The sequence below is a fragment of the Eretmochelys imbricata genome, chromosome 25 (assembly GCF_965152235.1).
Source record: "Eretmochelys imbricata isolate rEreImb1 chromosome 25, rEreImb1.hap1, whole genome shotgun sequence".
NCBI classification, from domain to species: domain Eukaryota; kingdom Metazoa; phylum Chordata; order Testudines; family Cheloniidae; genus Eretmochelys; species Eretmochelys imbricata.
The window spans coordinates 7,893,923-7,921,888 of NC_135596.1; the positions used below are offsets into that span (position 1 = coordinate 7,893,923).

The 27,966-nt window shown below is 54.7% G+C and overlaps 2 protein-coding genes across 2 annotated transcripts in view; both read left to right on the plus strand.

Annotated features, from left to right (window-relative positions):
* ADAMTS10 (ADAM metallopeptidase with thrombospondin type 1 motif 10) overlaps positions 1 to 11,469 on the plus strand; it is an 81,328-nt gene extending 69,859 nt beyond the window's left edge. The window contains exons 16-24 of the mRNA XM_077842067.1: positions 173 to 296; positions 766 to 846; positions 2,857 to 3,020; positions 3,498 to 3,624; positions 4,549 to 4,678; positions 6,107 to 6,311; positions 9,181 to 9,357; positions 10,701 to 10,857; positions 11,360 to 11,469. Coding sequence (XP_077698193.1) covers positions 173 to 296; positions 766 to 846; positions 2,857 to 3,020; positions 3,498 to 3,624; positions 4,549 to 4,678; positions 6,107 to 6,311; positions 9,181 to 9,357; positions 10,701 to 10,857; positions 11,360 to 11,469 — 1,275 coding nt within the window. The remainder of the gene's footprint in view (positions 1 to 172; positions 297 to 765; positions 847 to 2,856; positions 3,021 to 3,497; positions 3,625 to 4,548; positions 4,679 to 6,106; positions 6,312 to 9,180; positions 9,358 to 10,700; positions 10,858 to 11,359) is intronic.
* Positions 11,470 to 19,730: 8,261 nt separating this feature from the next.
* Positions 19,731 to 27,966, plus strand: part of MYO1F (myosin IF) — a 46,412-nt gene continuing 38,176 nt past the window's right edge. Inside the window, exon 1 of the mRNA XM_077841918.1 lies at positions 19,731 to 19,862. Coding sequence (XP_077698044.1) covers positions 19,860 to 19,862 — 3 coding nt within the window. The 5' untranslated portion in view covers positions 19,731 to 19,859. The remainder of the gene's footprint in view (positions 19,863 to 27,966) is intronic.

A 27,966-nucleotide genomic window follows, 5' to 3' on the forward strand; every position in this document is an offset into this window, starting at 1 on the left:
GGAGCCGTGCTGAGCCCCCACAGCTGGGAGGGGTAGGGGGCAGGAGTAAAAGGGAGGCAAAGGGGATGTCTGAACCCCCCCACGTGACACCAGAATGACCATCTGGAGGTCTGGTCAGTTGGAGGCCAGAACCCCCGCAAGGCGCATAATCCCCCCTGCTCTGTCCCTCCAGCACGTGGGCTGTGACCGCGTCCTTGGCTCTGACTTGAAGGAGGACAAGTGCCGCGTGTGTGGGGGAGACGGGAGTACCTGCGAGACCATCGAAGGCATTTTCAACCAGTCCCTTCCCGAGGGGGGTAAGGAGCGTCTGGCCCAGCTGGGACACAGCAAGGCTTGATTTACCCACCCCTCGTTTCCTTCTGGTTCAATGTATCTCAGGAGATGGGGGGGTCGGATACACCCATGGGCTCCCTGGAGTGGGGTTGAGGGGGTCGGGTACGCCTGTGGGCTCCCCGGGGTGGGGGATGTCGGGTACACCCGTGGGCTCCCAGGGATGTGGGGGTCAGATACAGCCATTGGGTCCCCAGGGTGGGGTGGGGGTCATCAGATACACCCATGGGCTCCCCGAGGTGGGGGTTGGATATGCCCATGGGCTCCTTGCCCTGAGGTGCCGATATGCCTCTGGGCTATTCTGGGGTCCTTGACTTGATTTCTCTGCGCTGGGCTCAGGTGGTCTCCTCCTACCCAGGCAATCCCACACAGTCTCTCCAATCCCAGCATGGCTCGGTTACCCTGCTAACCCCACTCCCTGGGGTTGTCTTCCAGGTTACAGGGAGGTGATCTGGATCCCCAAGGGCTCGGTGCACATTGATATCCGGGAGCTGAACCTCTCTCTCAACTATCTGGGTGAGAAAACAGCAGGGTCTGCAGCTCAGGGGTGATGCTGGGGATCAGGGAGAGTCACGATGGAGAGCCAATGAAATCCCAGTCAGACGCCTGTTCAGTGCCAAGGCACCCTTCTCTGTGGGTGCTGTGTGGACAAGACCTGCCTGGCAGATCTCCTCTGGAGGGGGAGCTGGGAGGGTTTTAGGTGCCAGCCTGAGAGAACAGTTGGGTGAAGTATTCTCAACACTCGGTAGCTAACCACTGAGAAAAGCTTTTCCCCCTCCCCAGGGGTGGCATCTGCTGGCAAAGCCTGGTGCCTGGTGAGGTTTGCAAAGCATGATGGGGGAGCTGTTTCGGGGCCGGTTGTGTGTTTGTATGTGGTGTAGATGCCCCCTATCTCGCTGCAGCTCCACCTCTGGTCAGCAATGTAACCCCACACAAACCCCACGCCCCGGCTCCTTGGCACTTCCCTTGGAGCCAGCATGTTCGACTGGGGGTTCAAAATGAGACCGTCTCGCGTTTTGCTCAGGCTCGGCTTTCCAGCCAGACTCTGGCCTGTTGATTTTCTCAAGCGATCGGCAGCCATTACAGCGAGGGGAGAGGAAGGGAGGGGAATGTAAACATCCCCTGGCAGGTCACCTGCCAGGTGAGCTTGAACCATGGCAGATTCCAGAGCCTGCACTGAGGTCCCATGGGAGGGAGCTCCCTTAAGCTGGGGTTTCCCTGCAGTTCTGGGGGGAGCAGCATTTGCTAACAGGGCCCGCGCTGGTGCCGGACCGGGTAAAGGACCCCTCGGGCCGGCTCCCTTGTGCCGGTTCCAGGGGAGCAGCGTCCCGGAGCAGAGCCTGCCCTGGTGTCGGACAGACGGGGGCTCCCCTAGTCTTTCCAGTCCATCAGGAATGATTTACTGGTGCATACACATCACCGGGGATGTTCCTGGCTAAGGTGCAGGCTGGGATTTTACGCCCTCCTCTAAAGGGGCCTGCCTGGCTGGGACACTTGTGAGCCCATCATACCTGTGGAAAGGCACTACCCAAACCTGCCTCTGTCCCCGGCGTAACAGCCAGCATCTCTCCCTGCGGCCAGCACAGGACCGCGGAGTCCCCTGCAGCTGCAGTGCCTGTCCGGGCAGTGCTCGTGCGATTTCCAGCCTGGAGGGGAACGAGTCTCCCCCGCATTTCTCACCAACGCGGGACCATCCACCCTGCCCCAAAGCATCATGGGAAAGAGCACATTAACAACAACAACAGTGCAACCATTACAAACTTACCCGTGAGCCTTCGTGGAACACACGGGCTGAGTGTGGGTGCGTGAGAGAGAGATCATGTCTCCCTTTAGTGACCGACTTCGGCGACTACAACAGCCAGCTGTAGTCCCGCCCACTCACTCACCGCCCACGGGGTATTCCTTTAGCACAGGGTCTAGAAGCTGCATTTCGGGCCTGGAAGATCTCGAGTGGGGTCCCAGCTGTGCTGGGGTCTCTGCGTATAGCCTGTGGCCACTGTTTTACACTGCCGGGGTATGAACTGCCATGTGCTAGTCTGGTGCCCTGGTTACCATCCCTGGTGCCACCAAGCTGGCTGGTTAAGCCCTGTCCCACTATGGCATCTTTAGTGTGGCTTGGGCACAGACTGTGAATCCAGATACTGGGCTGCTAGTCCCAGCTCTGTCCCTGGCCTTGACCAAGTCACTTAATTTGCGTGCACCTCAGTGTCTCGATCTATAAAATGGGGACAATGGTACTTCCCCGGCTGTAACAGTGGATGAAGAGCAATGGCTGGAAAGCACTGGATGGCAGGCTAAGCATTGTTATGGTGTCACGGGGGGTGGAGGAAATCCCAGTGCCCTGATACTATGGTGTGGGGTGTATTAGAAGCCATGCCCCGTGATTCCCATGGCAGAGCTGCTTTCAAAGAGACTCCATAGCCTCCTAGCTTTACCCATTAACTCGGTTGCGGGAGGCAGTGATTGCTGGGAAATAGCTGGCAGTCCCCTCCGCACTGAGGACCCTCGCCTCGCCTGTCCTTCCAGCGCTGAAAGGGGAGAACGATGAGTATTTCATCAACGGGAAGCTCTCCATCGACCCGCCCAGGCACTTTGATGTCGCCGGGACGACGTTCCACTACAGGAGATCTCAGGATGACCCCGAATCGCTGGAGGCCTTAGGACCTACCAATGCCACTCTCATTGTCATGGTTGGTAATGGCCCTTTCCGTCCCCCTGGCCCTGCCTGCCTGGCCTCGGCTAACCCATCCCAATCGATTATCCCCATTCCTGACACATGCATCACAGTTAGCGCTAATCCGGGATACAGGGACATTGGCGTCATAGGGGCCAAATTCTTCTCAGATCCCTGCCCTGGAGCAGAGGGCCCATTACACCACAGAGCCAGGCTTTGGAAAGAAAGCGGGTTTTGGCTGCCCCGGATATGTGGTCCCTCCTGATCACTGCTCTGCTGAGCACACTGGCTTCACGCCTCCATGCTGCCCCGCTGCACCGTGGCCAGAGTCGATGGATATCGACTCCTGGTGGTTTCAGAGCTGGGAAGGCAAGGGAAGCCCAGCAGAGCTTGGAGAGACTGGTGGGGGTCCTGGGACACACCACGCGATGGGCCCACGCTCGGCTCTGGTGGCACGTTGGCCCCAGTGCACTGACAGCCCCTTTCTCCACAGGTTCTCGTGCGGGCAGAGCTGCCGGGGATTCAGTACAAATTCAACGCGCCCATCACCCGAGGCTCCTTGACCCAGTACTCCTGGCACTACACCCCATGGACCAAATGCTCAGCTATCTGTGCAGGGGGTGAGAGGTTTGACTGTACTTTGGCAGGGGTAGCGGTGTAGTGTCTGCAACTCCCTTGACTCCCAGGCACAAGATGCCACGCATGGGGACTTGCTTTGGGAGCCATATTGGTCTAATGGGGCTCTCAGACCAGGACCTCACACTCAACCGCTTGCAACTCAGTGTCAGTCAACAAAGCTGCATGGACAACAGGTCTTGTCACATGTCCTGGACGTTGTTCTTTGGCTGGACCCCAAGAGTGGCTGATAAAGGTCACTGGGTTGAAATGATACACTTGAAATTCAAAGACGTGTGTTAGGCTGGAGGTTGGACTAATGGTCCCCTCTGGCCTTTAAATCTCTGCATCTGTGAACTGGTCTGCCTCAGACAGATGCTTCCCAGAATCCTTTGGGCTGAAGCCGTGGTTTCTGTGGGGTGTCTGGCAGAACCTGGCTGCGAGGGGCTGAGCAAATATTCAGAAGAAGACAGAGGCACTTTCAAAACCAAGGCTGAGTGATCTTTCAACTTTGATGTTAGGGGCCTTGGTTTTGCACGGGGCAGCAGTCCTCAGCAAGGGGAGTGCAGAATAGACCCCCCCCTAATCCTGCTCAAAAAAGGGTTACAAGACTTTCAAAACCAGATTGTTCTTTTTCTGGGTGCACGAACCCCTTGATCAAATGCCCTCAAATTTTCTCGACAAACTTTGCCCTGGGCCCTGACCCGACCTACCAGTTTTCAGCCCAACCTGTCAGGTGTTGTAGATTTTAGAGATGATGGAAAACTTGGCTTTAAATAGAAACTTAAGGGCATCCTTGTCTCTGGAGTGACAAGTGGTTGTGCCCCCCTGTAGTCCCAGAGTGAGCAGCTGGGTGGTGCATCCTAAACTCTGGAACCAGGCCAGAGCTATTTCTCTCTTCCCTTTCCCTTCCCCCCGGTCCCCCGCAGGCAGCCAAGTCCAGTCCGTCGTATGCAAGAAACAGGCCGACAGCTCCACAGTCTTCAACCATTTCTGTAGCCCTGAAACCAAATTACCGGAGAAGGAGAGGCCATGCAACACTGAGCCATGTCCGCCCACGTGAGTGCGGTCACCGGTCTGGGAACGGTGTCTGCTGTTGGGGATCATGGGGCGGCTGGGCTGGGGAACTACTGGCGGGGTTCTCTGCTGGAGAAGCAGGGCTGGATCGAGGTGGAGAATGGATGTAATACCTGCTCTCTCCCTGAATCAGCGAAGCAGGTTCTCCCATCTTTTTTCTTCCCCCGAATCAGTTTCCCCCGTCTCTCTTCCCTCTGGGAGAAAGGATGATCCTTGTGGGTCCGTTCCAGACATGGCCCCAGGCTCCTGGGTGGAGTCAATCCAGCCTCTGGGGGTGAGGATCATACTCGGCAAGGCACTAAAGCCTGTGTGGCACCACTGGGCTCCCCAGAGGAAAGGTGTCAGAGGATGGCAAGGGTGTGGTATTATGTTATCTTTCCGCTCTCTCACTAATAATAATATCCAGAGCTTTTCGCCTCAAAGTGCTTCACAAAGGAGGGCAATAGCACTGTCCCCATTTTACAGTTTTCAAGTTGCAGTGGGGGAGGTTTAGATTGGATATTAGGAAAAACTTTTTCACTAAGAGGGTGGTGAAACACTGGAATGCGTTACCTAGGGAGGTGGTAGAATCTCCTTCCTTAGCGGTTTTTAAGGTCAGGCTTGACAAAGCCCTGGCTGGGATGATTTAACTGGGAATTGGTCCTGCTTCGAGCAGGGGGTTGGACTAGATGACCTTCTGGGGTCCCTTCCAACCCTCATATTCTATGATTCTATGATACAGCGGGGGAAACTGAGGCACAGAGCGGCAGTGACTTGCCCAAGGTCAGTGGCAGAGCCAGGACTAGAACCCCAGTCCGTGTCCGGGGCCCTTATCCACTAGACTAGTGCAGGGGATGGGTTCATCGAGTGTGGGGGGTCTGCTGGCCAGAAGGTTCATCGGTAAAGCAGAATTTCTCCAAGAGTCATTGTACCCCCTCTCCCCACCATGTGCCCCTCTCCCCGCAATATTGGCACCTTCTCTGTGCGTCTCCTTAGAAACATGCACAGACCCAGCCCTGCAAGTCGGTGTCATTGTCCCCGCTGTACGTGCAGAGATTAAATGACCGGTGCAAAGCCAGTCCGTGCGAGGCCGGGGAGGACTCGGGGTATGTGTACTCAGCCTGTGGGAGCCAGCCTCTTAGCCCAGAGGGTGCAGACAGCCTAAGGGTAGCAGGACTTGTATAAATAGCCGTGTAGCTTCAGGACCCGAGCTCTAGCCCGAGCCACAACCTCAAGGCACTGTCTACACAGCTGTTTTCAGAGGGCTAGCACAAGCCGAGCTAGCCAAGTCTGTCACCCCAGGCTCGGAGGCTCACTGCGCGGGCTGCGTAGATGTACTCTGGGGTTGCTGGCTCCTAGTGCTGGGCTCAGACAACGGCTGCCCAGGGTCAAGCTTTGCTCCTAGCTGCCAACGCTTGTCTCTTTGCCCAGCTGGGTGATTGGGAACTGGTCCGAATGCAGCCGGAGCTGCAACGAGGGCGTCCGCACCCGCAGCGTCGTCTGCCGCAGGAAGATCGCTGCCACAGAGGAGAAAATCCTGGACGATGGCTCCTGTGCCCAACCCAGGCCCAAGATGCACGAGCCGTGCAACAATCAAACGTGCCCCCCAGAATGGGCTGCTCTGGACTGGTCAGAGGTAAGGCCCATCGCACAGGCTCTCAGAATCCCCTGGCTCCTTATAGCTTGGGCCCTGCTGTGCTCCATTCATTACGGCATTACGGCTCCATTCATTAAGGCTGTCCAGGGCCTACAGTGCCATTGAGGGAGGGGTACTGCCCCATGCAGGGCACAGTCCTGCACTTACCAAGGAGATGGACTAGGTGGGACCTAACGAGGCTTTGCCACTGGGTGGGAACCTGGGTGACTTCACAGTGTCTGCCCCATGCTGAGCACTTGGGCTGCATCAGGTCCTAAGAACGGCCAGAGTGGGTCAGATCAATGGTCCATCTTGCCCAGTATCTTGAGTTCCAATAGTGGCCAATGCCAGGTGCGTCAGGGGAAATGAACGGAAGAGGGCAATTATTGAGTGATCCATCCCCTGTCATCCACTCCCAGCTTCTGGCAGTCAGAGGCTAGGGACACGCAGAGCCTGGAGTTACATCCCCGACCAGCTTGGCTAATAGTCATTGATGGACCTACCTAGTTCTTTTTTTGGACCCCGTTATAATGTTGGCCTTTGCAACATTCCCTGGCAACGAGTTCCACAAGTTGACTGTGCATTGTGTGAAGAAATACTTCCGACTACCCCTCTGATTTGGTTCCTTTTGTTTGTTTTAAACCTGCTGCCTATTCATTTTATTGGGTGAGCCCCTAGTTCTTGTGTTATGAATAAGGCTACGTTTTAGACAAGGGTATTTTAGTAAAAGTCATGGACAGGTCACGGGCAGTAAACAAAAATTCACGGCCCGTGACCTGTCCATGACTTGTACTATATACCCCTGACTAAAACTTGGGCGGGAGCCGTGGGTGCTCTGGAGGGGTGCTCCGGGGGCACCGCTGGTGCTGGGAGAGGTGACCCAGGATCCCGCTGGGGGGAGCGGGCAGTGGCGCGCAGCCCAGGACCCCCACTGGTGCTGGGAGCGGGAGGGTTGGCCGGGCTGGCAGGGGCTCCCCACCCAATCCGCGTGTCCCTGCAGCTCGTAGGCAGCGCAGGGGCCAGGGGGCTCTGCTCACTGCTCCCGCCACAAGCGCCAGCTGCACAGCTCCCATTGGCTGGGAACTGCAGCCATTGGGAGCTGCAGGGGCGGGGCCTGCAGGCGCGGGCAGCACGGGGAGCCCCCTGGCCCCTCCACCTAGGAGGACCTGCAGGGCCATGCCAGTGGGAGCCGGGGAACCCCGAGGTAAGCGCCCCCTGCACCGCCCGACCCCTAGCCCTGAGCCCCCTCCCACACACCCAACTGCTGCTGCTGGCCCAGGAGCTGCCCGGCTCAGGCAGCCCCTGAGCCAGCACCGGCCGCTGCAGACGTGACGGAAAGTCACAAAATCCATGATGGACTCGCAGCCTTAGGTCTGATAAGGAGTAAATAGCACTTCGCTATTCACTTTCTCCACCCCAGTCTTGATTTCATAGACCTCGAGCCTATCGCCCCCTTTAGTCGTCTCTCTTCAAAACTGAACTGTTCCAGTCTTTTTAATCTCTCCTCATACGGAAGCTGTTCCATGCCCTGGATCATTTTGGTTGTGCTTCTCGGTACCTTTTCCAGTTCTAAGTTTTGCCATCCTCTGAGCTGGGAGGGCCAAGCCTAGGGCTTCATTAGCTGACATGTCTAGCTAGTGTTACCACAAACTTCTGAGAGCTAAGGTAGCGCGGAGGGTCAGTACGTCCCTAGCCTCTGACCACAAGTGAAATGAGTTTGGCATCTCAGCCCAGAATGCCGAAGCAGCCAGGAGGGATAAAGCTTGCTGGCTTTGTGGCTTGTCTCAAGAAGGGGAAATCCAAAGGTACTGAGCCATCGCTTTAGAAACTCTGGTCGAAGAGACCCCCCCATTCGAAGCAAGGTCCTGGTTGGCACCTAATTTAAAGAAAGTGTCATTTATTCATTATTTTATTTTTGTATTACTGTAGCTCCTAGCAGCCCCAGTCATAGCCCAGGACCCCCCTGGGCTAGGCGCTGGACAAACAATGGAAGGACAGTCTCTGCCCCAGAGAGCTTCCATTCTAAATAGACAAGCGACACCCCTGGGGCACAGACAGATGGGGGAGCGCAAGGAAACAATAGGCCGTATTGGCCAGCGTGATGCCCAGTGGCACAGCCCAAGGCCACGAAGATGCTAATACTTGACTGTTAGTGGACCAGATACTGCTCTGTGTAATGTCATGTGTGAGCCTGGGGTGTACATGGTCGGGAGTGCTGAGCAGGATGGGAGTGCCTTGAGCTCACAAACTCAGCTGTGCTAAGGGAAGGGATCCCACGGCCTTTGTAAGTTTCCTGCATGACCCATATTTGCCTCCCGGAGTTGGGATCTTAGGATCCTAGAACTGGAAGGGACCTCGAGAGGTCATCTAGTCCGGTCCCCTGCACTCGTGGCGGGACTCAGTATTATCTTTTTGGCATGGTGTCTTCTTCACTTGGGCATTGGCAGGCTGAAATGTGTGGGTGACAAAGGGCATGGGGCCTGCTGTTGCTCAGACCTTTACCTTGCACGCCCTTGGGTGGAGAGGGAATGGGGAGATTCTCCATGCGCCCTGAGATCAGTGTATCTTTTCTTTCCTCAAAAACAAAAGGAGGACTTGTGGCATCTTAGAGACTAACAAATTTATTTGAGCATAAGCTTTTGTGAGCTACAGCTCACTTCATCGGATGCATGAAGTGAGCTGTAGCTCACGAAAGCTTATGCTCAGATAAATTTGTTAGTCTCTTATAAGGTGCCACAGGTCCTCCTTTCCTTTTCGCAGATACAGACTAACACGGTTGCTACTCTTAAAACTTTTTTTTCCTGTGCCCCCTAAAGCTGAGCCTGCCCTTTGCAGGGCACCGCAAGTTTCATGGGTCTCCTCTTTGCAGTGCACCCCGAGCTGTGGGCCTGGTTTCCGCCACCGCATTGTGCTTTGCAAAAGCGGCGACCACAGCACGACCCTGGCAACCTCGCAGTGCCCCGAGAACACCAAGCCCCCGACCAGCATGAGGTGCAACCTGCGACGCTGCCCGCCCCCGCGGTGGGTGACTGGCGAATGGGGAGAGGTACTGAATGATCTCCTGCCACAGTCCCAGGAGTTCCCAGCCCACTCAGTGGCCTTGGGGTGGGGAACCCAGGTGATCTCCCATGATATCAGCGACGAGACGTTGGGTCTGGCTGGCATCCAGGCTGAGACCCGCCCCCCTCATGGAGTCCCAGAGCCCAGGCTCCAGCCTGAGCCCAACGTCTGCACGGCAATTTAGCAGCCGTGTAGACATGCCCTTGGAGTCCGCAGACAGACACCCGGCTGCATGCCAGGGAGCGCTCTGCTTCCAGTGGTCACCAGCACGGTGGCGGGCGGTGGCTCCTGGTCGTCTGGGCCAGTTTTGCCTAGGCCTGGCTGGAGTCCCTGCTTGGCTGGCGGGGGTTTGCTGCGTGTGCCCCTGGGACGCCTCTCAGTTGAGCCCCGCGCTCTGCCCTCCTCCAGCTGCTCAGGCCTTATCTCTTGCCTGGTCCCTGGGGTCCCTGTGCTGACTAGCCCACTGGGCAAATGAAACCCTCCCATTGCGAGCTCAGAGCCACTGCTTTGCCACCTTTGGGGCTCCTTCTCCCTGTCCCCCTTCCCCGGGGTAGGTGGAGCGATCAGGCTGGCTTGTGTCCCAGCCGCCAGGCCCCCTCCTGGAGTCAGCCAGGCACCTTCTTCCTACTCAGCCCTGAAGTTTCAGCCCCTGCTTCTTGCCTGCAATGGGGAGAAGTGAGACAAGGAGCCTGCAAGCCGTGGCCAGGTGGGATCCGGGCAGATAAAGGGGAGAGGTGCCCTTAAGTCTGTTCCTCTTTCCTTCCCAAAAGGGGCCCTTATTTACCTGGGCATGGCTGTTGTCCCCACCCCCTTAGCATCCCAGCCCCTTCTCCGAGAGCCCAGGAGTCCAGCCTTTGAACCCCTCTGCTATCAACCACTAAGGGATATCCAGCCAGGGAAACTGAGCTGATGGATCTTCCCTCCACTCGGGCACAGGCAGGCCGCCTCTGTCTCCGTGGACTAGGCCGTGCCCCAGTTACTGATGGGTGGACGGCTGGATTAGTAAATGTACCAAGAACTGGGCTCTGTAGTTCAGGGCAGTGTAGGGGTGGAGGGTTGGACTCTCCAACATAACAGCTATTTAGGGGTGTGCAGGGGGAGGGCCAGTAGGCTTGGATCAAGCCTATAAAGGCAGCTGGACTGCATTGATCCGCTCGGTGCATAGAAATCCCTGTAGCCAGCTGAAAACAGCAATCTGCAGCCCTCAAGGGTTGGGTTAAACACAGTGGCCGGGCTGCAGCCCTGGGAGAAGCCAGGCCCAGCCCCCTCCCCATTAGCGGTGCACCGCAGGGCAGGTCTGACTCTGCCCTGTCCCCCGTCCCCCCACAGTGCTCCGCCCAGTGCGGCCTCGGCCAGCAGAGGCGCTCCGTCCAGTGCTTGACCCACACGGGGCAGCCGTCCGGCGACTGCGGGGAGAGCCTGAAGCCTGCGGGCATGCAGCAGTGTGAAGCGAGGTGCAAATCAGGACCTACCGAGAGCCCCGAAGGTACCGGCCAGGCCACGCCGATGCAGGAGAGAGAGCTTCAAATCTAAATCCCGTCCGTTGCTAACAGTCGGGTTCGAAATCTCCCCTCTGGGTCTGTGCTGACCCCTGCACGGAGCTGTGGGTCTCAGTAAGGGGCGCTCTCCCCTCTGGGTCAGCCCTCGTGGGGGGCGGGGTGAAGTGGCTCCTGCATGTACTTTGTCCGGGTGAGCCTGCCCAGCACTGTGGGACCCCTGGGAAAAGAGGCCTCAATCTCCCTGTAAGAATCCCCATCCCGAGCTTGGTTCATTGCCCTTGTGTGGGGTTCACCCCACTTGCTCCTTGGCAGCCAGTCCATGGAGACTGGGCCCTGAGCAACAACACTTTCCCAGAGTTTGGGGGAGTTCCGCTCGGGGGGGGGGGGGCCTGCTCGGAGCCCATTCTCTACCCTGCTTATGTAGACTAGCGCCCCCGCCCCCAGTGCACAGCTGGGTCTCTAATCCCTTTCCCTCTGGGCTCCCTGCAGAATGCAAGGATGTGAACAAGGTCGCCTACTGCCCCCTGGTGTTGAAGTTCAAGTTCTGCAGCCGGACCTACTTCCGACAGATGTGCTGTAAAACGTGCCAGGGGCATTAAAGGAGCAAGGCGACCCCTGTAGGAAAACTGGAAGGCGAAAGCAATGCCGGAGGGCAGCCGAGCCGTGCCGTGCCGTTCCCCTCCACCCCCGGGAATCTCCAAAGGATTCAACCCAAACACTGGTCGTGCTTCTGGTGGGAGCCGGCGACACCCCCTCACCCCCCGACCCCAACCCCACAAGAACCCCCGTGGCGGGAGCCTCAGTTAAACCACTGCCAACGCGTGTGCCACTCCGGAGACCGGCAGCACAAAGCACGGGAGGAGCGGGGAGATCTCTGCAGCCACAACGGAGCCGGTCACCGTGCCGGGAGAGGGCAGAGCTGGGGAGAGTGTGGCAACAAGGACATTACTTGAAATTCTGACATTTGTTATTTATTTAGTAGCACAGCTGGGTCCTGCGGGCACCAGCCAACAGCCTCCAGATGGTGCCAACAGCCCTGCCCGCCACACTGGGGAGGGCAGGGTGGTCCTCGACAGCCAATCAGCATGCTCTGGTCCTGCTCTCGCCTTGCTCCGTGCCAGGTCTCCTGAAGGGCATTGCTGTCCGCCTCTGGGAAACCGAGCGTGCTCCATGGCTGCCATGGCGCTGGGAAGGGGGACTGAGTGAATGGAGCAGTCCGTCCTGCCCTATGCCAGCGGGAGCCCGGGGAAAACCAGGAGAGCAAGAAGAGGAGAAAGATTTTAGCTGTGTGGAGCATCAACCTGCCAAGGACAACCCTTGGCTTGTGCCTTTGGGCTTCTTTATGATGGATGAGGCAAGACTGCTGGGGTGGGAGGGGCGGGATTGTTTGGTTCGTTCAAGCCTTGTCTCCCCTGGAAGACTCTGTGGATGACTGGAGAAGCGGTCGGATACTGATCGTCCCCAAGGAAGTGACACCGGATGAATTGGGAGGGGAAGGGTGTTAAAAACATGGGTTTTCTGAAGCCTTTTATTATTATTTGTATCACAGGGGTGTACCTAGAAACCCCAGCTGAAGTCAGGGCCTTGTGGTGCCAGGTGCTGTACGTGTACATAATAAGAGACAGACGAGCTTCCAATCTAAATAGACAGGACAGAGAAAGGTTGGAAGAGGAAACACAAGGAGGAAGTGATTTACCCAAGGTCACCCGTAAAGCCAGGAATTGAACCTGGGTCTCCTGAATCCCAGTCCAGGGCCCTGCCTTCTGGGGCCTGGTGCCTTAGCCGTGGAAAGCAGAGCTGTCTCCTGTCAAGATTCAGGTTCCGCTGCCTTGCTAAGTGTGGTGTCATCATCCTGTGATTTTCCCCAGCTCTCCACAGCGTCTTCCAGGAAAAACAGGGCTAGACAGGACCTGAGTTTCCAATGTGGAAAGAACATGGATTTTTTTTTTTTTAAATCCCATCATAACGAAGCAACACAAGGCCCAAGCCCGGGGGTCTGTTCCATTTGCAGACCGCCTGTCTGGTGCAGGAACGACGAACATCTCTCTCCTCCCTTGCCCCAGTGTCTCTAGCTATTAATATACCTGCTACAGCATCATCCACTCACCAGCCAATCACAGCCTCTCGGGTGCTGGCTGGCTCCTGATAGGCTGGCGCGTGGGTATTAATTGTCTTCCTTCCTGGTGGAATGTTCCATTCCGACGCTTACTCCGGGGGGGGAGGCGTTGTTTTCACGATTTTATATAAATATATTATAACAAAAATTGTTTAAAATACTAACTCTGAGAAGAAGGCGCAAAATACCGGCATGATTTATAATAAAGGAGTAGCTACCATCCCGGGCAGCTTCTGGTCCGAGTGTCATTTCTCAGCTCGCCCCGCACCTGCCTGGATGGCCTGGAGCCCTGCGCTGGGCGCTCAGCTGCCTCCCATCTGCCCAGTGGCCCGTTCCAGGCCACCCTCACCCACCCTGTGGACTCCCCCCCCCATCCCCCTCCACCCTGGGGAGCAGGACGTGTTTTGGATTGACACAGGACTGCGCACCTTTGCCATCCCTGTCCTCCCCTGACCCAATCGGCATTGCGGGGGTTCCCCCATAACTCCCAGGCAAGAGGGGATCTAAAAGTGTTTACTGTCAAGGTGGGGAAGTGGACTGGAGAAATTCCTCCCCAGGGTCTCTGGAGCAGCCCGGGACAAGGCGAGCTCTGGATCCCTAGAGGCACAGAGGAGGGTGGATGATTGCTAAGCTTGGGGGCAGGACACGTTGAATTTGCACCTGCTTTGCTGCCTCCTTTCTGCCAGGTGACTTGCCTGCTCTTCCCTTCCCCTCCTGCCTTGTCATTGGATCCCAGCTGGCTGCTCCCTGCAGGTTTGTCTCATGGCTTCAGCCCATAGGAGCTTCCCACCCATCTCTGGAGCAGATGACACCTATCCCTGCACCATGCACACACGCCACGACCCTGAAGGATGGACCAGGACATCACGGTGAGTGGCAGGTGGGGAGTGTTTTACCTGGGTCCTGCCTGGCTGGAATGAGGAGAAGGGCTGAATGCAGCCAGTCTTGCGATCAGGCAGGAGCAAGAAGCCAAAGGAAAGACACTGAGTCTATGAGAAAGTGGCCAGCTTAGCTCAGCATCCTGAGGCTCCCAAAGACATTATATGGCCAACTCCATGGGTTCAAAAATGAGGAATCAGACCCCCCAAATCACAAGATTCTTTTAACTAGTAAAGGGGGGGGACTTTTAATTTGCATTCTCATTTCTGAGCCTCTCAGGTGCACTCACCTCACGTTTTCCATCTCTGTTGCCATGATGGCTGGAACCTTTTCTTTTGAAACGATCGTGGGGATTCTGGCAAACTAGCCTGATTCCAGGAGCTGGAGCTTTAAGAAAACCCCCAAATATCCCCAGCGCTGGCAACACTAGTTGCCTCTGCCCAGCTGCAGCGAGGATCAAACCTGAACTGCTTCAGGAATTGGCCTGGGTGATTCAATAGCTGTCACCGTTGTCCGACTTCTGTCCTCCAGACGTAGCCAGATGATCATCTCAGGGAAGGAAACCGGCCTGTAGGAACCTGGGGTGCCGTGCAGTTATCAGCCACTAGATGTCCTTCCGCATCCATGCACAACCCTCCTCCAAGTCTGAAATAGTTTCGGGGCAGGAAATCCTGCTTTCTTCTTATTCCATATGAGAGAAACAAAAATCAAACCATCACTTGCCATGGCCAGATTGCCCAACAGGAGGCTGAGTCTCTTAGTGCTGGTTTATAATGTTTTCAAATCTAACAGCAAAGCCTGAGACACTAAATGACCCTTAACACAGTGGTGGAGCTGAGGACTTTAGTTCATTTGATCCAGCTTCCCCACTGGCCAGATTTATGGCTTCTTGGGTTTTATGGGTTTTATCCCATCTCTGCAACATCCCTTCCTCCCACCCCCTAGTGCAGACATCCTGCACTGATGCACTATGGGGCTGACCCCGTATGGCTTACTCTGGGTTGCCGCTACGGTGTAGAATTGCAGGGATGCAGATATCCCCAGCATAGACAGGCCCTGCAGTCCTGGTTGCATGCTAAAGAATTGCAGGTGTGGTGGGTTCACTACCATTTAGAGGCTGGCATTATAACTCTTACGAATGGGCAGGGATTTGTCAGTGGGCAGGCGGAATTTAGGAGACTTATTCCATAATATGGTCCTGTGTGTGGAGCAATCAATAGCAGGAGGGTGACCTGTCCCAGCTCACCAGCATCACACTGCAGAGACACAGAAGAACAGCACCCTAGTTATGTGGGTCTTGCTGTAGTGTTCAGAGCTTGGTAGATCCGTTAACCCTGGCTGCTTGTTTATTCTGGGCCCCTCCCTGCCCTGGGAGGGCGTATCACAGATTCACCCCTTCACTTGCAGAGATGTAAGATCCTCCTGAGATAAGCCCTTACGCTTCTTAGCTACTCTTTGCACTGCTGAGCAAGGACCGCAGCAGTGCATGTGGCTTTCCAAGCGATCGCACGTACAATCCAGCTCCTTCCACGGGTGTTTCTTTTCTTTGCCAAATGCTACTAGTTATCCCTAGTGAGTGATGGCCCCGAGCCATGAAAAGGGGCAAACACAAGCCAAAATGTTCAACCCTGAGGGCCCACAGTTGGACCCCTAAATCCATAGGTGCCCTTCCCCCACTGCCTAATTTCCTTAAAGAGCCTTTCAAAGCCCAGTCTGAAATAAACAGTCTGATTTGCTGATTGCCACCCCCCGCTCCGGCGGGTTTGTGCGCATTCGGTGCCTCTGCAAATCAGGCTGCCTCTACTTGTGGGTGGCTACATTCAGCTGGAGGGGTCTCGCTCCAGGCAGCCGAGTTTGAACGTTTCTGACAACAGCGCATTTGAACGACAAGGGGCTTGAGGGACTTGAGCCGCTGCGGGACTTGAGCCTGGTAAATGAGCAAAACTCCAGCAAACCAACAAAATGACTGGGACGTTTTTTGCCTGTCTATTTACCTGCCCGGAGATCATTAATTCCTCCTGGGTCAGATTGGACGCCTGCTGCAAATACAGGCAACGGTATCGTTTCCTGAGCATCCAGCTGCATGAGGCTATGACTGTAGCCCAGTTACAGGAGCTCTCGTTTGGCTCGAGACTCTGCGGCCTGCACCCGTAGTGGTGATGGGCCAAGTTTCAATCCTTGCTAACGCCCATGGGGGCTGAGCGGGTACGTAACCCTTTGTTGGTTATGCTGTGACCGGTGCCTCTGATCATCGCCCTGGGGTTTGAGACTAGACACAGTAGGCGTTTCTAAAGACCATCTCTGCCTGGCTATTCATAGTGCTCCACCCGTGGGTGTACCTCAATGGCGTCCATTTCCTGTGATTGTCAGTGGTTCTTCGTTGATCATTTCCCTTTGTTTCTGCACAGACAAGGTTAGCTGGCATGCAGCTCCCATGCTGGCTTAGGCGTGTCAGTTGCCTACCAGCTTTTTCGCTGGCATTTGGTTTCACACGCGCCCCTCCATCGTAGACATCCGCCGAACTGACCCGCGTGACATAACCCTTTAATGCGCCGCCATCGATGCAATGAGACACGCAGCAGCGCAAGGCACAGCTAACCGATGCCCCAGAAGCCCAGCCCTGTCCAGCCCCCTCTCCCCTACGGGTTGAGAAAAAGGCCAGTCTTGTTCGCTGGGCCCATGAGCGGAATCGCTCAGGCGCTGCAGAGAGGACAGCTCCGCAGGACAGGACAAGCCTCTCCCCAGGCACGACCCATCAGCGTCCTCCACCAGCGGGAGCAGCAAAGCTGGTCGTTATCTGCCAGTCCTTTCCTCGCTGACTTTGCCAGCGAGATCAGCAGCAGCCTTTTGGAGTTTTACAAGAATGTGGAGCCAAATAAAGGCTCGCAAGCCCCAAACTGCCCTGTTTATCCCCAGGCCCAGCCCTGCTTCACTCCCGTTTGATTCAGCCAGTTGGCCGGCCCGCCCTGGGAGTGAGCGTCTCTGGGTGCGAGAGGGGAGGCCGGACTCCGCAGCCCCGTGCTGGGGCCTCTCTCACGAGGCTGCCGACGAGGGGGGACAAGTGTGGGGCTCCCCTAGGAACGGCAGCGAATTCACCCACACTTTGCACAGGCCGCCCAGAGCTGTGCGACGGTAACGGCCGTTAAACACTACTGCTCGGGGGTCAGATTGGCACTGGCTAGAAAATGCACACACATGCATGCGTGTGGACACACACACACCCACACACTTGTGCTTGCTCACAAACACACGTGTGTGCGCACATCGCATACAGGCCACACACACACACGTGGGCACGTACATGCACACGCTTTGCAGGTCACCTTGAAAGCGGAAGTTTGCAGACTCTTGTAGACGGCAGCAAACAGCGTGTGCCACTGGCCCAAGGCCCAGGAGACCTGCAATGATTTGACGCTTTTCCCTTGTCCCTCCCTGATGCCAGGCATCAAACTGCCCCATGAGCATGGGATGAGCTCAACGACCTGCACTGCTACCTGGGAACGGCTCTAACAGCCTTAAACCTCACACGGGCTACCAGGGAGTCCTCGGCACAGACAGCGGACCAGCTTTTACAAGCATGGAATTCAAAGACTTTCTGAACAAACATGGGATTAAACCTATGCAAACTTCCACATCTCATCCAGCCTGCAATGGCCTCACAGAGAGAGCTGAGAGGATCTTTAAAGAGGGGATGAAAAGATGATTAATGGCAGCTCGGGAATGAAGCTAGCTCGATTTCTCTGGAAATACAGAACCAGTGCTCTGACTGCGCTGGGTGCGAGCCCACCTGGCTATCGATGGGCAGGAAGATAAGAGCTCATGGGGATCTAATCCATCCTAGCCTGGAGGGGGAAGTGCTAAGGCAACAAGCTTTCCGAAAACAACCCCATGCCTATTACACTAAAGACAAAGAGCTGGGCCCAAGTGTGGAGGGATAGCTCAGTGGTTGGAGGATTGGCCTGCTAAACCCAGGGTTGTGAGTTCAATCCTTGAGGGGGCCATTTAGGGATCTAGGGCAAAAATTGGGGATTGGTTCTGCTTTGAGCAGGGGGTTGGACTAGATGACCTCCTGAGGTCCCTTCCAACCCTGATATTCTATGATTCTATGACATGGGATGGGCTGTACCCAACGTTTCAATACACTCCAGCCAGCGTCGATTCCAGGTACCATCCTCGAGCAAATTGGCCCCTTGTTTTTTCAAGTCCAGTGAAGCGATGGTTGGATGGTAAGGCCCTTGGGAGCAGAATGACATGCAGGCACCTCCGTCCTTGGGTGGCAACCACCTGGAGGAGCCAAGGCCAGGAACAGATGCAGTTTTGCTGGGAATGCCCGAGACGGGGGTATCTACAGAACTGGTGGACCAGGAGCCTGGGGGAATTGGACCACTGCTCCCCACTGCCACAGAGAGGCGCTCCGCTGTGCATGAGAGAAGAGCCCCTGGTTATTTATAAGGCTATATCCGGGCTGTACATTAAGAGGGATGCAGTAAAGTGGTCACCAGAGTATTATGGGCTGGAGCCATGCCATGACTTCCTGGTTAGTTAGCAGGTGATTTCCCCCACTGTCTGTCTGCATTTGAATCTGGGGGCGGCCCTGGCCCAGCCAGCGGCGCCGTCGGTAACGTGCTGCCCATGCAGGGAGCGGCCCCTTTGCAGAGGGAGGAGCCCCAGGGAGCTCACTGGCTGGGCGCTGACGAAAACCTGGCCCATAGTCTCCAAAGCAGGCAACACCGATTGGGGCTGGGCGGAGACAGTCGGTTGTGATGTCACAAATGGGCAGGGCTTCACTAGGGGCTGTTTTCACAAGTACATTAGCGGCTCCTGACTGAGCATGCTCAGAAGGGCTGTGGCTTTATTAGCGGTGGCCCTGAGCCTCGCACCCAGGACAAGAGCAGCCCTAAACATCAGGGGGCTCGGCCGAAAGCTGGGATCCCTGCTCCAGTGCCTGTGGTGTATTCCTGCAATGAAGTGGCTAGTGTGTGTGTGCACCTACGTGGACCACTGTCCTTGAGCAGATGGATTAGAAAGATTCAGCTGTGTGGCATAGGCCCCGTACTGCTTAAAGGAGATTCACCTTTAGCAGATGAGGCAAGGGGCCTGTGCTTTTGCCACAGGGGGGATGTGAGTTCGGCCCCTGCTCGGCTGCAGCGTGACACATGGCAATGCTTGGGAAGTGCTAGGCAGCCATGGATTTGTTCCCGTTTTAGCCGGGCCATTTTATCAAGCGTGGTCCCAGCCGCAAGCCGTGCTCCTTGCCGAGGGCTCTGTGCAGGCGGGTGTCAGAGCGCAGCCGGCTTGGAGTTATCTCTGCAGCACACCCAGAGCAGCCATCGGTTCTGCAGACAGGAAGGGGAGGGCAAGAGTGGGGTGGGGCTCAGCCAGTCAAAACTGATCCAGGAGATTTTGCTCAAACTTTGCACAAGCAAAACAGTAGATAAATTAAACCATAATCCGCTTGAGCCCGGAGGCTCATTTCGGCCCAGAATCCATGGGAGTCGGAAAACAGCTGCTTAGAATGGAAATTGTTTTGTAATCTCAACTTCCAGCAGGCACTGCTCAGAGCCCCTCCAGAGCCATATGCTTCCCCAGGCAGCCAGCTGCCGCCCAAATGCCAGGCTGTTCGAGAGCGCTATTCCTCGGGGCGCTATTCCTGCTCCACACCCCAGGCATGGGTGCCCAGTGGGTGCTTCCCCGTGCCCAGTGCCAGCTCTCACAGGTGGACAGCACTTGCTCCCCCCCTCCCCTTCGCCACTCAGCTTCAAATGAGGAAGCGGGGGGGAGGGGAGGGGTGACAAAGGAAATCAGTCCTCATTTTAGTTGCACTTTTGTCAGTTGCTGCAGAAAAGCAAAGTGAGGAGAGTCAGTGTCAGGGAGTCATCATGTTCCCTGATCCCCAGTGACAGGAGCCCAGAGCAGCCCCTCCCCGAGGACCCGACCCCACCCCGTCTCGGGGCTGCAGCAGGAAGAGCAGGACCCCCAGGCTGCAGGGACACCATGGTAAGTAGAGCAGATCAGAGCCATGCTGCAAAGGCCAGGGCACTGCCCCCTGCTCTGCCACTGTTGGGCATCCCTGCACCCACTGGGGTCACTGCACCTGGCCCTGCTCTGCACTCACCGCGTGTCACTGCGCCCTGCCCCTGCACCCACTGGAGTCATTGCTCCCTCCCCAGTAACACCCTGGGGCTGCCAGGTGAGCCCCTCTGGGGCTGGGGCTGAATGAGAATTAACATCCCTGCGTCGTCCAGGTCTGCAGGGAGGGCCAGGGAAGCTGGGGGCGCTGGGGAGCCCAGCGGGCTGGATGCTGACAGCAGGGGGGATGTTCTGCTTACTGGCCGCACGCTGGCTTGTTCCTTATCTGTGGCTGTTGTTCAGCTGGATTCTCACCCGCAGCTGCCCAGGATAGGGCCTGGCTGTCGGGGGCTGTTTGCGCTGGGGGTGAGGGTCTGCGCTGTACCTGGGGGCTAGGGACTGATGGTGATGGAGGGGTTCAGGCAGCGTGGTGCTTTTGATTTCCCTGGCCCTGCCCACCAGGGCCTGTGAGCTACCCAGGGGGCTGGAGGGACCCTGACGTGCTGGCCCTGCTTCTCAGAAGTGTTCTTGCTGCTTCGGCTTTTCAGCGGCACCGTCATCTCCACGCACGAAGAGAGCAAGGCAGAGACCACAGCCCAGCTCGTGCTCTGCCAGCTAGGCAGGTGTGAGCTGTGTCGGTGTTGCAATGGGGGACCTCTCCGCTGCTGTCAAACCTGGTGTCAGGAGGTGCCACCTCTGGGAGCTACAGAAAGCTGTAACTCTTTGGCCAGCTGTTGGGCATCACAACATGACCGAGAGGGAGCTCAGTGTTGCCCTCCAGAGATACAGATGGGAAGGCCAAAGCAGGGAACGCCTAACGTCCTGACTCCGAAAAAGACGTGGGGGCGTAGGAGAGAGAATCAGCGGCACAGAGAACCGGATAAATTCAGGGAGGTTAAGTCCATTAATGGCTATTAGCCAGGATGGGTAAGGAAGAGTGTCCCTAGCCTCTGTTTGTCAGAGGGTGGAGATGGATGGCAGGAGAGAGATCACTTGATCATTACCTGTTAGGTTCACTCCCTCTGGGGCACCTGGCATTGGCCACTGTCAGTAGACAGGATACTGGGCTGGATGGGCCATTGGTCTGACTCAGTGTGGCCCTTCTTGTGTTCTTATGACGCGATGTGGTGCTGTGGCCGGAAGGGCTAATGCAATCCTTGGCTGCATAAACAGGGGAGCCTGGAGTGGTAGGCGGGAGGTTATTTTACCTCTGTATTTGGCACTGGTGCGACCGTTGCTGGAACAGTCCATCCAGTTCTGGTGCCCACAATTCAAGAAGGCTGCTGAGAAATTGGAGAGGGGTCAGAGAAGAACAGAGAGAATGATTAAAGGATTAGACACATGCCTTATAGTGACAGATGCAAGGAGCTCAAGCTATTCAGCTTAACAAAGCGAAAGTAAAGGGCTGATTGGATCACAGTCTATAAGACCTTGGGGGACCCACGTTTTCTGATCCCTAGGCCTGTCCTGTAGCCACAAGACCATCTCTCAAGGCTCTGACCACCAAGGAGCCCATGACACGTTTTGGAGGAGTCAGATTTGTAGGCAAAATTCCAGCTTGGACAATCCCATTCTGCCTCCCCAGGACGGGACACAGCAGCGAGTGTGAACACAGAGGGGAAAGCGCGGCCAATACTGAGGCAGGGGCAGGCCCTGTCTCTCGAGGGGATTCCAAAGACCCCATCCCCACAATATCCACGCACCAGGAAAGGTCCCCTGTGTGGGGAGCAGTGTGAGACTTGCCCCTACAGTCAGGCCTTTGGCTTGTCTGGTTTTAAACGACCCCTATGCACCCCACCAGCCTGGCTGGTCTCAATTGAAAGTCATTCTGAGGCTGCCCTAGCCTGTGCCAGAGGGCTCAGGAGATCCTGAATAGGTGAGATGCCAGCTGCCTCTGTCCCAGTGTCGGTGCAGAGCTGAATCTGCCCCTGGGTTAAATACAGACAGCGTGAGGATGGCTCTCAGTCATGCCGAGAGGTGTGATTAAAAAAAAAACACCCCGAACAAGAGAAGCAGCAGCACGGTGCACCTTTTCAGAGTGTGGTTGCGGATACAAGCAGGACTCCTCCCCCAAGATATCTACTCCCTCTGTGTCTTCCATCCTTCCCTTCTCCTGGTCCTGCAGAGCCGGGGGAGCGAGCTAGAGGCTTTGCCACCCCCCACCCCCCTCCGCATTAGCTGGCTGCCCCGCAAGCTCCGATGCTCCCCGCTCCTCTCTGAGCATCTCAAGGCACTTCACATAGCTCTCCCACCCCTGCCCTGGCGAGGCGAGTCAGGCGTATCAGCCCCCTTTTGCAAATGAGGAAACTGAGGCACGACGTTGTTCCGTGACTAGCCGAAGGCCGTACAAGAAGTTGATAGCAGAGCTGGGAACTGGGCATTTGACAGCCCCCTCTGTGCTCTGACCTCAAGGTTACTCATCCTTCCTGTTACTCGTACTCCCGTAAGTGGCAGATCAAACACACCTGGGTTCTCAGGTCCTAGGTGGGGTTTTGTGCCGGGGCAGTTGGACACCCCGTTCCTGTTTGCTCTAGTCATTTGGATTGGTTTTGATTTTCCTGGCTGGTAATGCACTATCCTTCTCTCAGTCTTTTGGATAGTTCAGGGGGTATTAAGTTTTCCCCCCTTTTGGAAGTGATGCTTTGCCCCGCTTTGTGCTGTCTTTGTTTTTCCTTCTTGCTTTCCCGACTGGAATTGCACTTTGAAACAAGGCTGAGATGGTGTTCAAGATCGCTGGTGAAGTTGTGTCAGATCTTTATCTGTGCAAAAAATCTGAGCTGTCGGGGGGAGTGGGGGGAGAGGCAGTTAGCAAATGTAAGCGCCGGTGACAGCCAGTGATGAAGCATCGCGTGTCAGACTAGGGCACAAACAAGTTGGTCTAGAATCCCCGCTGCCCTGCGTACCGTATCGTCACTGACGGCATCAATTTAGCAGTATTTTACACCCTCTGCGTCCTGTTGTGAATGGCTGGCTGCACAAGGTGCCGCGTAATGGGGCATCAGGCCCTAGGTTTCGTTATTAGTGTTCACTCATCACAGCTAACAGATGAGTAGCAGCCACTAGACTCACACCTAAAGCCAGCTCCTCCACGAGGGTGTGGGAGAAATAGTTGGGCGTGAAAGCCAGACAAACTCACATGAGAAATAAGGCAGAGAAATAAGTGAGGGTGATTAATCAACGGGGCACGCTCCCAAGGGAAGTAGTGGATTCTCCATCTCTTCAGATCCAGACTGGCTGCTTTGCTGGAAGAGGTGTATTAGTCAAACACATGTTACTGGGCTCAGTGCAGGGGTAAATGGGTGAAATGGAATGGCCTGTGTTATACAGGTGGTCAGAGTAGATGATCTAATGGTCTCTTCTGGCCTTACAAAATCTGTAAATCTGATCTAGACTCATTGGGCTGGGTGAATGCAGGAAGGCACTTGCCGTTGGGCTGGGATGACACTAAACGTACAAACTGTCTCCCAGTTAAATGAAGCGGTTTCAAAGAGAAATAACAGCAGAAGAGAGAGAAATTAAGAAGCCAGGGAGACAAACTAAGTGCTAAATTCCATCTCCTGGTACCTTGTGTTGTCATTTGCACCAGTGCAAGGTGGGCGTGAAACACAACCTCTCCCAATCATTGGAATGTCAAATCGGACCCCCCTGGCTCCAAGCCAAGGGTCCTCGACTCGGGTCCTCAAAGGTACTTAGGTTCCTAACTTCCACAAAAATCAGCCGAGGATCGGGGCCCTAGTAATTAAAATTACCAGTGGGAGGCCAATCCAGCCCCTGGGAGCCTTACAGAAGGTGGAACCTTTTCTGATTAGAGTGATGATCACAATTGTCATTACTTATGTGTTTGTATTGCAGTCGTGTCTCAGCACTCCAGCCATGGACCAGGAGCTTGTGGCGCTAGGCGCTGTACGCAGAACTAAAAGACAGTCCCTGCCCCCAAAGAACTTGGTCTCTGAGTCACGTCCAGGGTATCTGAAAGGCCCCTGCTGTTGAGAACGTAGAGGAAAAGGACCCTGGTCGGGCATTTTCTGCCCCCTGGCAGTGAGGGCTTAACCCCTCTCCTCCCGGGGGTGGCGGGCTGCATGTATGTGACTGTCCCACTGACATCATCTGAAATGCTGCAGGCAACATTTTCAAGCCCTAGTTCTTGAGTTCTGGGATTTTGCAAGAGGCTGGGCCTGAGGTTTGTGCTGCAGCCACAAGATGCTACTGCGGAAGGAAAAGGGGAACTGGGGGCTAACCGTTGTGAAAGCAAACTCACTTATTGCCCCCTTCTCGGCTGATGGTTACTTAAGGCTGCCAGTAAGGGGGAGCCGGAGCCTGGGAATAGAGCCTGGGCCTCCTGGCAGCTAGCCCTATGATTTAAGCCCTAGACCAGAACTTCCTTCTGTCCAGTCAGAAACTAGCTATCCTCCAGCCGTGAGCATGTGAGTTCCCTCAGCAGGCCTAGCTAGCACGGAGGGGCCTCCCTTTACCCTGTAGCTTTATTGTGAAGAATGAGTCAGATTCACAAACTTGTGTTCACAGTTTTCATTGGCAGGGGTTAGTATGTGACAGGGAGGGCGTGCGGATAGTGGTCAGGACCACAGCCTGCACATCACACATTCCAGACTCTGCCACTGATGCACTGTGTGACCTTGGGTGCGTGACTTGCAGTGTGACCTCCCTGTGCCTCGGTTCCCCCACCCACAAAAGGGGATGATGAGGCCGACCTGCCTTACAGGGTATGGTGAGGCCTAACTCACATGGAGTTGTAAAGGACTTTGAGCTCTTCCAACGGAAGGTGCTGTATAAGTACTGTCATGGGGACAATTCCTGCTCCCGCTAAAGCCAGTGACAAAACTCTCATTGAACTAAACGGGACCAGGATTGTCCCATTGCGGCTGTTTACTGAGGCACATTAACTCCATCAGGGAGCCACCTATGCATGTGGGAGCAGGAAGGCATGTGCAGGGTAGCTTGGTCAAGAAACAGTGAGTTGTCTATGTCTAAGGGTGAGAACCAGCCATCTGTCTGGAGTCCCATGGTGTCAAGTGTGTGGCTGAAATGGATTGAGTGTATTATTGATCAAAAGCCTGTTTGTGATACAGGAAATTGAACTATTTGCCGTAATCCTTTAATGCAGCAAGCTCAGGATGCGCACACCAGATAACACCACTGGCCTGCCTAGACTGACCAGTATCCTGGCTCTGGTAATGGCCAATCCCAGAGATCTGAGAGGAAGGCCAGAAAGCCGCAAAATGCATCTGGCCCTTTGCGAATTGCTGTGCATGGAAGAACAATCCCTTCCTGACCTTTGTCAGGACCAGCTGACCATGCCCTGAAGCATGAGGCTCGATTAACCCCTTGCTTCGCTTGCACAATTATAAATGCTATGAATAGTCATACAACTGTCCAGCTAATAATAGCATAACAGGAAAACAGCATGATTAATCTGAACTAGGATCCCATCTTCACTGGAAGAAGAAAAGGAGTACTTGTGGCACCTTAGAGACTAACCAATTTATTTGAGCATAAGCTTTCGTGAGCTATAGCTCACTTCATGGGATGCATACTGTGGAAAGTGTAGAAGATCTTTTTATACACACAAAGCATGAATAAATACCTCCCCCCACTCCACTCTCCTGCTGGTAATAGCTTATCTAAAGTGATCACTCTCCTTACAATGTGTATGATAATCAAGTTGGGCCATTTCCAGCACAAATCCAGGTTTCCCCCCCACACACACACACACAAACCCACTCTCCTGTTGGTAATAGCTTATCTAAAGTGACCACTCTCCTTACAATGTGTATGATAATCAAGGTGGGCCATTTCCAGCACAAATCCAGGGTTTAACAAAAATGTCTGGAGGGTGGGTAGGAAAAAACAAGGGGAAATAGGTTACCTTGCATAATGACTTAGCCACTCCCAGTCTCTATTCAAGCCTAAGTTAATTGTATCCAATTTGCAAATGAATTCCAATTCAGCAGTCTCTCGCTGGAGTCTGGATTTGAAGTTTTTCTGTTGTAATATCGCAACTTTAATGTCTGTAATCGCGTGACCAGAGAGATTGAAGTGTTCTCCGACTGGTTTATGAATGTTATAATTCTTGACATCTGATTTGTGTCCATTTATTCTTTTACATAGAGACTGTCTAGTTTGACCAATGTACATGGCAGAGGGGCATTGCTGGCACATGATGGCATATATCACATTGGTAGATGTGCAGGTGAACGAGCCTCTGATAGTGTGGCTGATGTGATTAGGCCCTGTGATGGTGATTGGTCAAACTGGACAGTCTCTGCGTAAAAGAATAAATGCACACAAATCAGATGTCAAGAATTATAACATTCATAAACCAGTCGGAGAACACTTCAATCTCTCTGGTCACGCGATTACAGACATGAAAGTTGCGATATTACAACAGAGAAACTTCAAATCCAGACTCCAGCGAGAGACTGCTGAATTGGAATTCATTTGCAAATTGGATACAATTAACTTAGGTTTGAATAGAGACTGGGAGTGGCTAAGTCATTACGCAAGGTAACCTATTTCCCCTTGTTTTTTCCTACCCACCCCCCAGACATTCTTGTTAAACCCTGGATTTGTGCTGGAAATGGCCCACCTTGATTATCATACACATTGTAAGGAGAGTGGTCACTGGAGAGTGGGGTGGGGGGAGGTATTTTTTCATCCTTTGTGTGTATAAAAAGATCTTCTACACTTTCCACAGTATGCAGCCGATGAAGTGAGCTGTAGCTCACGAAAGCTCATGCTCAAATAAATTGGTTAGTCTCTAAGGTGCCACTAGTACTCCTTTTCTTTTTGTGAATACAGACTAACACGGCTGTTACTCTGAAACCTGCCATCTTCACTGGGTTTCTTTCATAACTTCTTACTAGGAAGAAAGAGTGTATGGGGGAGTGAGGCAGAGGAAGGAACTCAAATGAGGAACTAGAGAAAGAGGGAAGAACAGGCTGAGTTCTCTGAAGGGTCTCTCAAAATCCTGCCTACACCGAGTCCTTCCTGCTAAGAATCCCGGCTAACAAGCCGCAATCCTGCAACAGTTCTGTCTAGCAAGAGTTTTGTGCCCCAGGGACCCGGAGGGAGGTGGAGTTGGGTTTATATGGAATAACGGCTTTTTTTTTCCGTCACGCTTCCCATTGCATGACTCAGCTTCACGGCTAGTATTACAGCCCCACAGCAGGTCCTGAGGCTAGTAAGTGATGTGGCTCGGGTCACCGGGGAGGCACAGTTTGGTGGCTTCCATCTGTCTCCACCTAGGGACTGTATCATTTCCCCCTCTTCCCCCACCCCCAACCTCATGTGACTCAGGACAGGAGGGGGCCACGCTTATCCCCACTGATGTCAGTACAGTTACAGCAGGGCTGAACTTGGCCCATGAAGTCACATACTGTGGCCTACGACTAACCCCAGTGTTCCCTTGGGATCTTGCTATCCTAGTCTATTCTAGATAGGTTCTTACACCGTGCTCATCACCTGAGCACCTTCCAGTCGTGTATTAAGCAATTAAACAGGGTTCAAAAAAGAACTAGATAAATTCCTGGAGGATAGGTCCATCAATGACTATTAGCCAGGATGGGCAGGGATGGTGTCCCTAGCCTCTGTTTGCCAGAAGCTGGGAATGGCCAACAGGGGATGGATCACTTGATGATTGGGGCACCTGGCTTTGGCCACTGTCAGAAGACAGGACACTGGGCTAGATGGACCATTGGTCTGACCCAGAATGGCGGTTCTTATGTTCTTTTGACCAGCTTCTACCACATGTTGGTCGTCCTCTCCCCAAGACGCATGTGCAGTGGAGTGTTCTGTTGTTTATAAATCTACATAGTGCCATGTCGTTACACTGGAGAAGGCAAGGGCAAAGAAAGGCGCCTTGCACTTGGAACAGGAGGTGGGGAAGTTTGCGATGGGCCTCGGTTTCTCGGGGCATTCATTCCACAGTCTCAGGCCAGCCCCCGAGAAAGTTCTGTCTGCTGCACGAATCAGTTGTACCCTTATTGTCGAGAGTCTCATTGGGCTGGAGGGGTGC